The sequence below is a fragment of the Myxocyprinus asiaticus genome, chromosome 27, assembly GCF_019703515.2.
Source record: "Myxocyprinus asiaticus isolate MX2 ecotype Aquarium Trade chromosome 27, UBuf_Myxa_2, whole genome shotgun sequence".
Lineage (NCBI taxonomy): Eukaryota > Metazoa > Chordata > Actinopteri > Cypriniformes > Catostomidae > Myxocyprinus > Myxocyprinus asiaticus.
The window spans coordinates 3446164-3458689 of NC_059370.1; the positions used below are offsets into that span (position 1 = coordinate 3446164).

Genomic DNA, 12526 nt, shown 5'->3' on the forward strand with positions numbered 1-12526 from the left:
TTGTGTTTACTTGTGTTATCTTTGACTAATATTTAAACTTGTTTGATGATCTGAAACATTTAAGTGTGACAAACATGCAAAAAAATAAGAAATCAGGAAGGGGGCAAACACTTTTTCACACCACTGTATGTATGTATGTATGTATATATGTGTGTGTGTGTGTGTGTGTGTATAAATATATATATATATATATATATATTAGTTGAAGTCAGAAGTTTAAATATACTTAGGTTAAAGTCATTAAAACTCATTTTTTAACAACTTCACAGATTACATAGTAGCAGACTATAGTTTTGGCAAGTCTACTTTGTGCATGACACGAGTAATTTTTCCAACAATTGTTTACAGACAGATTGTTTCACTTTTAATTGACTATATATCACAATTCCAGTGGGTCAGAAGTTTACATACACTAAGTTAACTGTGCCTTTAAGCAGCTTGGAAAATTCCAGAAAATGATGTCAAGCCTTTAGGCAATTAGCCAATTAACTTCTGGTTGGCTAATTGGAGTCAAATGAAGGTGTACCTGTGAATGTATTTTAAGGCCTACCTTCAAACTCAGTGCCTCTTTGCTTGACATCATGGGAAGATCAAAAGAAATCAGCCAAGTGGACCTCCAAGTCTAGTTCATCCTTGGGAGCAATTTCCAAACACCTAAAGGTACCATGTTCATCTGTACAAACAATAGTACACAAGTATAAACACCATGGGACCACGTAGCCATCATACCGCTCAGGAAGGAGACGCATTCTGTCTCCTAGAGATGAACGTAGTTTGGTGCAAAAAGTGCAAATCACCTTGTGAAGATGCTGGAGGAAGCAGGTAGACAATTATCTGTATCTACAGTAAAACAAGTCCTATATCGACATAACCTGAAGGCTGCTTAGCAAGGAAGAAGCCACTGCTCCAAAACTGCCATAAAAAATCCAGACTACAGTTTGCAGGTGCACATGGGGACAAAGTTCTTACTTTTTGGAGAAATGTCCTCTGGCCAGATGAAACAAAAATTGAACTGTTTGGCCACAATAACCATCGTTATGTTTGGAGGAAAAAGGGTGAGGCTTGCAAGCTGATGAACACCATCCCAACCTTGAATCATGGGGGTGGCAGCATCGTGTTGTGGGGATGCTTTGCTGCAGGAGGGACTGATGCACTTCACAAAATAGATGGCATCATGAGGAAGGAAAATTATGTGGATATATTGAAGCAACATCTCAAGACATCAGCCATGAAGTTAAAGCTCGGTCACAAATGGGTCTTCCGAATGGACAATGACACCAAGCATACCTCCAAAGTTGTGGCAAAAAGGCTTAAGGACAACAAAGTCAAGGTATTGGAGTGGCCATCATAAAGCCATCTATCAATCATCAATCCGATTAGAAAATCTGTGGGCAGAACTGAAAAAAAAAAAACGTGTGTGAGCAAGGAGGCCTACAAACCTGACTCAGTTACACCAGTTCTGTCTGGAGGAATGGGCCAAAATTCCAGCAACTTATTTTGAGAAGCTTGTGGAAGGCAACCCAAAACATTTGACCCAAGTTAAACAATTTAAAGACAATGCTACCAAATACTAACAAAGTGTATGTAAACTTCTGACCCACTGGGAATGTGATGAAAGAAATAAAAGCTGAAATAAATCATTCTCTCTACTATTATTCTGACATTTCACATTTTAAAATAAAGTAGTGATCCTAACTGACCTAAGATAGGGAATGTTTTCTATGATTAAATGTCAGGAATTGTGAAAAACTGCATTTAAAAGTATTTGGCTAATGTGTATTTAAACTTCTGACTTCAACTGTATATATTGCTTTGTTTCTCTGAGCAAGATATTAGTTCTGCAATTCTGTTTGGTAATGCTAGCGGTGCAGAAATTACACACTTTAGCTTTTATGTCATTTTTTACCCAAAAATGAAATGTTGGGTGCTACAGGTACAACACTATATATGGGTGTTTCCACAATTTCAGGCACATTTAGCCCTGTGAACTTCTAGAAAGTAATGTCTCTTTAAAACATCATGTCTGCTAACATTGTCCAACAGTTTATGGACATGCATCCCATTGAGATTTGTCATTTTTGTCAATTATTTTTCTTCTGAAAATTCCCACCACAGCGTGGTGAAAATTTCCACACATTGTGTTTAATGGAATTCTGTGGTGTAAATAATGCTGATGGAAATTACATTTTTTAATGAACTGGTCAACTCTTTGTTGTGCTAAGGTTAATTTCATTGCTAGCATTTTATGTGTCAATGCGTACAATTAAATAATATTTTCACACTTGACTGGTAATGATGCCCAATAAAAATATTGTTATTTACATTGATTTTTCATCTTAAGCATGCTCTTTACCTACACTTTTGTCGACTTGGTTAACAAGTACAACAACTTTTGAAAAAAATAATTATAATTTGGGGCAAAATTGTTCGGTGTGGTGGAAATGGCGGTGCAACTGTGGGATATTCGTAATTTGTGAAAAAACTATATAGATAATTTTCACACAATAAATATCTAAATGGTTTGTTTAGTTAACTCCTTGTTTAGATTACCATTGTGTTAAAAATGTGTTTTTATAGTGGATTTTCATAGTTTATTATTGAAAGTTAGGTTCTGGGACAAGGCTAAAACAGTCAAATCTATATTGTACCATTGGACATGAAATTGGCATGAAAGTTGAAGAAACCCCATATTTGTCCCAAATATTTACATTATGAACTCTCTATGTCCTAACTAGCCATGGCCACAAAATATGTGTGCAGTTGGAAGATTCATTCTTGTATTGTCTTTTGTATGTCTGTTTCTACTCTGTTGATTCCCAATACAGTTGCTAGATTAACATTTTTACCCAGAATTAATGTATTTTCTTCTAAGAGTGATCCACACGTGTGAGATTTGATAGCTGTGAATCTCCTGAAATCTGACATCTTATACAATTCAAATTTTGGAAGAAGGAAAAAAATGTGCTGACTGACTATTCATGACAATGGTCCTCTCTGAAAAACAAAACAACTGCCCACTAAGCAATCCATCAAGGTGCTTGTAGAATTACTTGTATTATTTTAACACAATAAATGCAACAAATACATAATTATGATCTAGCAATTTAATTCCACTTTCTTGAAATTTATATAACATAGTCCATCTGTAACATCTGTAAGATAAAAATGACACTACCCTTCCTCCCTTGTTAATCCATCCCACTATTAGGGGCGGAGCTTGTACTTTAAGAACAATTTGAATGGAACAGAAAATTTAGAGTACATCTTTACACACATTTGTAATGCTTCCAACTCTGGCAGTAATGGGGATCGACCTCATGCTGCTGCATTTGAACACATGACCTCATCAGCTGAATCATCTCATTTTTAGGTGAACTGTCCTTTTAATTTGCAGTTTGAAGTGATCTGTTGGGCCGTTTAGTGTTTATATTAACTGAACTTTTTGTGCCCTTATCTCTGTCTCTCTGCAGTGCTGAAGCCGCTGGTGGATGTGTTGAGTGATCCAGACTACATTAACCGGATGCTGCTGGCTCAGTTGGAACACAGAGAGCAGTTGAACGAGCATCATAAGAAAGCATACACATATGCACCGTCCTACGAGGAGTTCATCAAACTCATCAGCAGCAGCTCAGACATACAGTTCCTCAAACAGCTCAGGTACCAAAACCCTCTGCTTGCTTAGACAAACATCACTATTGCTCATACTTCATGGATTTGAACAAACCTCTTACCTAGAGTATTTAACTTGGTTGTGTTATTCGTCCCATGCCAGTTGTGTAACACACTTGAATGATCATGCGGCTTGTTGAGCAGACTTTTTTTTTTTTTGCCTTTCAGAGGCTAAAATGAGTGAAGTAGTCCATATATAGAGACCACTGTGGTGGGCTCTTCTGACTTGGTCCAGTAAGCAACCAGTTGAGAAATACTTGTTCACATCAGTCCAACTGGTTTATTTTGAAACTGTTGTGCAGTTCTGGTAAGCTGTTTTACACTTGAGATGATAAGTCAAGTGGCTTTGAGATTTGATTTGGACCCATTGTCTACATTGTTCCATTAGGTGTTAAAGAAAGATTAGTCTCCTTTCATTTGATATGGAATATGACAGTAGAAATGGATTCTAAGGCCACGTCCACACTAATCCGTTTTTATTCCAAAACTCAGTATAAAACACCGTAATAAAGAGCATTTTCTAAACAATTTCAGGCGAGGTAAACGCCATCGTAGTGTGGATGAGAGGCGTAAATGTAGCGAAATGAATGCGTTTTCAAACGAAAACATATTAGTTTGGACGTGGCCTAAAAGAATACTACTCACTCCATTGCATGTGTAATTTAGCGATTGGCATCCAGTTATCATCTCCTAAATAAATATGCTCATTTTTGCATTTTTAATCCTATTTTGTGTGAAAATACCTTTTCTTTTGGCAGTCTGATCAAACAAGTCGAGAAGGAGCTACTATTGCGGTTTATATTGCCTCCATACATTTTCAGTGTGATGCAGTGAACCTGAAGCAGTATAGCGCAACAGTACCCCCTCACTTTTTCAAATCAAATCCCTTTATTATAAAAAAAAAAAGGGTTTTATCGCCATATACACAAGCGCAACAGTGGGTGAAAGTCTTGGGTGCAGTTCCAAGCAACATAGCAGTATGACAATTACAATAAACATCTGATTTACACATACAAGTTTACCCATGTTGTTACACAACACAATATACAATATACACCTAATAATATACAATATACAGTATACACAAAATAAGAAGACTGTATACAATAAAAATACACTGTAACCCCCCCCCCATCCCATGTAATCAGTGGAAATAAATATGAAGTGTTGTGTTGACATTCAGCTGTCGGTTGAGAGTCAGTTGCCAGTGTGTTATTAAGAGAAGTATAAAATGTGAGTCCAGTCTGAGGCTAATAAAGTGTGGTGCTGATATGTATCGTGAGCGATCAAGAGTTCAAAAGTCTGATTGCTTGGGGGAAGAAGCTGTCATGAAGTCGGCTGGTGCAGGTCCTGATGCTACGATACCACCTGCCTGATGGTAGCAGTGAGAGCAGCCCATGGCACGGGTGGCTGGAGTCTCTGATGATCCTCCGAGCTTTTTTCACACACTGCCTGGTATAGATGTCCTGGAGGGAGGGAAGCTCACCTCCAATGATGTGTCTGGCAGTTCGCACCACCCTTTGCAGAGCTTTGCGGTTGAGGTTCCGTACCAGGCAGTGATTCAGCCAGTCAGGATGCTCTTTACATTGCTGGTGTAGAACAGTGTGAGGATGTGGTGGTTCATTCCAAACTTCCTCAGCCGTCTCAGGAAGAAGAGGCACTGGTGAGCCTTCTTCACATTGGCCTCAGTGTGGACGGACCATGTGAGTTCCTCAGTGATGTGGACACCAAGGAACTTGATGCTGCTGGCTCTCTCCACCGGTGATCCATTGATGGTGATGGGGCTGTGTTCTCTGTCTTTTCTCCTGAAGTCCACCACAAGCTCCTTGGTCTTACTGACGTTGAGGGAGAGGTTGTGCTCCTGACACCAGCATGTCAGAGTGTGCATCTCCTCTCTGTAGGCTGTTTCATCATTGTCAGCGATCAGACCTACCACCGTCGTATCATCAGCAAACTTAATGATGGCATTGGAGCTATGTGTTGCCACACAGTCATGTGTGTACAGGGAATACAGGAGTGGGCTGAGAACACAGCCCTGTGGGGCTCCAGTGTTGAGGGTCAGTGATGAGATGTTGTTGCCCATTCTGGCCACCTGGCGTCTGCTTAACAGGAAGTCCAGGATCCAGCTGCAGAGCGAGCTGTTTAAGCTCAGAGCCTGAAGTTTCACATCAAGCTTGGAGGGCACTATGATGCTGAATGCTGAGCTGTAGTCTACAAACAGCATTCTCACATATGTGTTCCTTTTTTCCAGGTGGAAGAGAGCAGTGTGTAGTGTGTAGTCATCAGTGGAGCGGTTGTTGGGGTAAGCAAACTGCAGTGAGTCCAGTGAGGCAGGCAGCACTTAGCAGATGTAATCTCTGATTAGCCTCTCAAAGCATTTGCTTGGACGTTTTAAAGCATGTGGGGACCACAGTCAAGGAGAGGGAAAGGTTGAAAATGTCTGTAAAAACACCAGCCAGTTGGTTCACGCATGCTCTGATGATGCGGTCCCGAATGCCATCTGGACCCACAGCTTTACGGATATTCACCCATCGTAAGGATTGGGTTACGTCCGCTACAGAGATGGAGAGTGAACTAACCACTGTAGCTTCGGCCGCAGTACTGTACTGGCGTTTGGCTGCTCTGATAGTTTTGCTGGCTTGTTTATGCTCCTCCGCGTTCCCGGAATTAAAAGCGGAGGTCTGTGCATTAAGTGCTGCAAGAACATCTCTATTAATCCACAGTTTCTGGTTAGGGTAGATCCATATTGTTTTGGTTGGCACTACATCTATGCACTTCCTGATGAAACATGTTACGGTATCAGCGTAGACCTCAATGTCGTCATCATAGGCGAACCGGAACGTCTCCCAGTCCACGTGATCAAAACAGTCCTGTAGCATAGAATCGGATTGGTCCGACCAGCACTGGATCGTTCTGAGGGCGGGTGCTTCCTATTTCAGTTTCTGCCTGTAAGCGGGTGGTCCGATTTGCCAAATGGTGGGTGGGGGAGGGATTTGTAGCCATCCCGGAAGGGAGAGTAGCAATGGTCCAAAACCCGGTCCCCTTAATGGCCCACCCCCGGTCTTTCACTCTGTCCGCTCGGTGCACTGAGAACCCCACGGGTTCGATGGCTGAGTCTGGAACCTCCGCAGACATCCAAGTTTCTGTAAGGCAGATAATGCAGCAGTCCCTCGTCTCTCGTTAGAAAGAGATCCACGCTCTCAGCTCGCAGAGCTTGTTGTCCAGAGACTGAACATTTGCAGTAGAATGCTGGGTAGCGGGGGTTGATTTGCGCAACATCTTAGTCTGATGAGAATGCCGGCTCTCCTTCCCCTTTCTGGCTACGTTTCGGTGGCCGGGCTGCCCAGACAAAGGGCTCCGCTGTCGTGTTTGAAAACAGCAGGTCTGCATTGAGGTATTTAAAGTCCGGTTTTCGGTGTGCTATTGATGAACCAGTGTCCAAAAGTGTTTGTCTATCATAGACAATAAGGCAGACGACATCCAAGACGAAAAACACAAGAATTGTAGAAAAACAAAAAACTGCAATATTGGGTCGGAGCTCGCAGTGCAGCAGCCATACTCGGCGCCATACTCGTCCAGTTGTCTTGGTTTCAGAAAAAAAAAATTCCCCATTAATTGGAGTCACAATGCCACCATGAGGACTTAGAGCGTATTGGGAATTGGGCATTCCAAATTGGGGAGAAAAGGGGAGAAAAAAAAAAGAATGATTTAAACATATCTTGTTTGTTTACAAGTAAACTCCAGAGGGTAAGTTCATTTAAAAGTATACTCAGTTTAGGATTTAATCCCACATAAGGTGTGTGACCTATTTTCAATGAAATTTTGCCAGTTCAGTGTACGTTTGACTCCACTAAATGACTGTCTTGTGTTGCTCCACTCCAGTTCAGTAGGTGGCGGTAATGCACCATAAACTGGATTGCCAACCGCCAATAAACATCACAAGAAGAAACACTTTCTTGCCTATGACAGAGCTATGGATCATGAAAAAAACATTTGACTAAATAGTACATAAATAAACAGCAATGGTGTTGATGTCGGAGTTGTTGTTGTGTTCAGTCGAGAGCTGTATTGCATTGTCAGTGCTGTCTTTTTTGGTACACAATGATATCATATTAGCCGAATAGCTAGCTAGCGGCCACCAAGCCTCATTGCTGGTTTCCATGACAGGAGGGCAAGGTAGCTGCTAGCCTGCTAATATTATCTAACAGTCTGATTTCATGACTTTAATTCAGTTAGCTAGTTGTGTGTATAACTTTGCCAAACTGCTTGCATTTTTAGCGACACGTACCTGATCTGATCATCTAGATGTAGAACATCGGCTAAATGTCGAAAATTACTCAAGTTTATCATCGATATCGATTTATTTTCCAATATATATTGATGTTGTTTTATCACCCAGCCCTAGGTACAAGACTATGTACTCAAAATTTTTCATGAGGGAATAATTTTCAATCCCATTAAGCATTGCGAATGACGTAATCAAATTAAAAATGATGAACTATTGATTTAAAGTTGTTGATTATAGGTATAGAATCAATATATTTTAAGTTTATTGCTAAATATGCAGATATATACAAATATATAAGTAGTTTGAGAGTGTAGGGAGTGCGACTTGTTTGCGTCATTTACAATGGGAGTGGGCGATCTCTGCAGAACTCTTTTGATGCACTTTGTTGGCCGTGATTCTCTGATTGGTGGATCTTTCTCCTAAAGATCATGGGAAGTGTAGTTCTTAAATATAAATTCTGCTATTAAAGTGCACTCAGCAATAGTTTCTAGCTACCAGTGCCACTGTAGAAATACTACTATTCACAGTCAGCCAGGATTAATTTAAAACCTGAGTGAAAGTGTTCAATAACAGAGCGGTTACTGAGATTAAGCGAGTAGTATTCGGCGGGTCATATGATCATAACATGGCAGCCCCCATGTGGAGAGACCCTCTCCATGTAGATTCAAACAGCTTTTTTTTTTTTTTTTTTTAAGGTTACTGATATGACTGGAGTCTTCATCTCATTTGAGCGATTATGATTTTATACATGTTTCAAAATGACAATTTATTTCTTTAGGAGTAAAACTTTTTAAATGAGGAAAAAGTTACTTGGTGCACCTATTAAAGAAGTTGTTGGTTTTTTTTTTTTTTTTTTTTTTAAATGACGTTAAAATAACACTGACTGATGGCTTAAACAGAAGCAAAATAATATTGATTAATAACCTCAGAGCTCACAATAGGTCTGTCTTTAAAGGTTTAAAAATTATCATTCAAAATAAGACTGGTATTTTTAAAGTATATATTATGCAGAGTGCTCTGATTGCATGCTACACATTTTGGCAAATGTAGCACATCATCCAGGTATTCTAATCATAAAAAAAATGCAATTGTACATTTCTTTCAAAAACAGTAGATAGTATTCCAGGCCAAACATACCCACCCCTCCACAGGCTTGTAATTTTGGTCTGAAACTACTGTCAGCTTTTGTCCACTGCTCTACGAACTTCATCAGTTGCCCAGTGATTTAAATAGGTTATTGATTTATCATATTGTTTTTATTTTATTTTTTTTTTTATGTTTGAGTCAGTGGATGACTCACTGTTGTCTGGACCTTGGCCATCTCGCCACTTCCAAACCAATTTATCTCCCGATAAAAATAGTTCTGTTGAAAGCCATTTCTGTTGCTTTCAGACAAATCACTCTTTAAATAGGTGAACTGGAAGTCTACACTTTGTTGTTGGCATTCAGTGTGCGGTATCCACTCGGATCAGGGCACATTTGTCATTTGAAGTTCATTCTGCAGTTCAGTGTGTTATGTGTGAATCATCATGCGACTGTGACATTTGAAGGCTCGGAGAAAGCTGATCTGCAGGCGTAAAGGATTGAGATGGATTTGGAGGTGACAGGCAGGAATGACTTCAGTGTTCTGAATTAAAAGCATTGTGATCATATTGTGCTAGATGCCAAGTGTTGTAGTTTGTCAAGTGGCCTCTGTAGTGCTTTTTAATGAGAGTCGTGTCTGAAGACCATCGGTTTTCAAAAGCTTTTGGCATAGATGGCAATTTTGACAAGACAATAATTTTGAGCAAATATATATATATATATATATATATATATATATATATATATATATATATATATATATATATATATATAATGTAATGGCAGAAGAGGTAGGATGTGTTGGATAAATATAAAAAGACTACACTGTATTGCACACAATTATTGCTCAATGGGGCAGTTTTAACTGTTCATGAGATGGATAGCCTGAGGGAAAAACTGTTCCTGTGCATGACGGTTCTGATGCTCAGAGCTCTGTAATGTCAGCCAGAAGGCAACAGTTCAAAAAGGTAGTGGGCAGGGTGAGTGGGGTCCAGAGTGATTTTTTTTTCCAGCCTTTTTCCTCACTCTGGAAGTGTACAGTTCTTGAAGGGAGGGCAGGGGGCAACCAATAATCCTCTCAGCAGTCCAAACTGTCCTTTTGTAGTCTTCTGATATCCGATTTCATAGCTGCACCAAACCAGATAGTTACTGAAGTGCAGAGGACAGACTAGATGACTGCTGAGTAGAACTGTATCAGCAGTGCCTGTGGCAGGTTGAATTTCCTCAACTGGCGAAGGAAGTACAACCTCTGCTGGGCCTTTTTCACAATGGAGTCAATGTGGGTCTCCCACTTCAGGTCCTGTGAGATGGTAGTGCCCAGGAACCTGAATGACTCCACTGCTGCCACAGTGCTGTTTAGAATGGTGAGGGGGGTCAATGTTGGGGTGTTCCTCCTGAAGTCCACAATCATCTTCACCGTTTTGAGCATGTTCAGCTCCAGGTTGTTTTAACTGCACCAGACGGCCAGCTGTTTAACTTCCCTTCTATATGCAGACTCATCAAAATAAAACGTAACATCAAAACTTAACTCAGTACTTAGTTGAAGCGCCTTTGGCAGCGATTACAGCCTCAAGTCTTTTTGGGTATGATACGACAAGCTTTGCACACCTAGATTTGGGGATTTTCTGCCATTCTTTTCCCTGCAGATCCTCTCAAGCTCTGTCACCTGTCTTACCAAGGCCCTTCTCCCCCGATTGCTCAGTTTGGCCAGGCAGTCAACTCTAGGAAGAGTCCTGATTGTTCCAAACTTCTTCCATTTAAGAATTGTGGAGGCCACTGTGCTTTTTGGAACCTTCAATGCAGCCACATTTGTTTTATAGCCTTCCCCAGATCTGTACCTTGACACAATCCTGACTCTGAGCTCTGCAGGCAGTTCCTTTGACCTCATGGCTTGGTTTTTGCTCTGATATGCATTTTCAGCTGTGAGACCTTATATAGACAGGTGTGTGCCTTTCCAAATCATTTCCAATCAATTGAATTTGCCTCAGGTGGACTCAAAGATGATCCAGAGAAATGGGATGCACCTGAGCTAAATTTCAAGTGTCATAGCAAAGGGTATGAATCCTTATGTCAATGTGATATTTCAGGGTTTTTTTTCTTTAAAAAATAAATAAATAAATAAATAAAATATATTTATCCCCTTTTCTCCCCAATTTGGAATGCCCAATTCCCATTACTTAGTAGGTCCTCGTAGTGGCGCGGTTACTCACCTCAGTACTCGCCTCCACTTCTGAGACAGTCAATCCGCACATCTTATCATGTGGCTCGTTTTGCATGACATCGTGGAGACTCCCAGCATGTGGAGGCTCATGCTACTCTCCGCGATCCACGCACAACTTACCACGCACCCCATTGAGAGTGAGAACCACTAATCACGACCATGAGGAGGTAACCCCATGTGACTTTACCCTCCCTAGCAACCGGGCCAATTTGGTTGCTTAGGAGACCTGGCTGGAGTCACTCAGCACACCCTGGATTCGAACTCGCGACTCCAGGGCTGGTAGTCAGTGTCACTACTCGCTGAGCTACCCAGGCCCAACAGTTTATATATTTTTTTTCTTTCTCCCCAATTTGGAATGCCCAATTCCCAATGCGCTCTAGGTCCTTGTGGTGGCATAGTGACTCGCCTCAATCCGGGTGGCGGAGGACAAATCTCAGTTGTCTCCGTGTCTGAGACTGTCAATCCGTGCATCTTATCACGTGGCTTGTTGAGAACGTTACTGCGGAGACATAGCGCGTGTGGAGGCTTCACGCTATTCTCCGCGGCATGCAACGACTCACCATGCACCCCACCGAGAGCTAACCACATTATAGCGACTACAAGGAGGTTACCTCATGTGACTCTACCCTCCCTAGCAACCAGGCCAATTTGGTTGCTTAGGAGACCTGGCTGGAGTCACACAGCATGCCTTGGATTCGAACTCGCGACTCCAGGGGTGGTAGTCAGCATCTTTACTTGTTGAGCTACCCAGGCCTCCAACAGGTTTTGATTCTTAATATATTGCATAAAATAAATTACAATAAACATGAACAGAATCAAACAATTATCCCCTTTTAACCCCCAATATCTTTTCAAATGCCGCCACCCTGCCCAATTCGGTGAACCATCCTTGAAACGACTTCCATCCTCTAAGAGTAATCTGACTTCCATCCTCTAAGAGTAATCTGTCTGCCAATCATTACACTAGTTTGAATCCAGATTTTATATATTTGTCACCTACTATTAGAACCGCCCCATCACCCAATATACATACTGTAGTGTAATGAAATTTGAATATCTAGTGCCTCACAGATAAAATTCTGTACTCTTACCCAGAATTCTTGAATCTTAGTGCAGAACCACAGAGCATGGGCTATGTCTCCATCCTCCAACTGACATCGCCAGCAGGTAGGTGTGTCTTTTAAACCAAGCCTAAACAATCTACAGGGAGTCCAGTAGAAACAATGCAAAAGCTTAAACTGAATAAAGCATACCCTTGCATCCTA

General features: G+C 41.0%; 1 protein-coding gene across 1 annotated transcript in view; it reads left to right on the top strand.

The window, feature by feature from the left end:
- The window catches only part of snx25 (sorting nexin 25), a 126411-nt gene that overhangs the window by 50794 nt on the left and 63091 nt on the right, over positions 1-12526 (top strand). The window contains exon 5 of the mRNA XM_051658544.1: positions 3471-3657. Coding sequence (XP_051514504.1) covers positions 3471-3657 — 187 coding nt within the window. The remainder of the gene's footprint in view (positions 1-3470; positions 3658-12526) is intronic.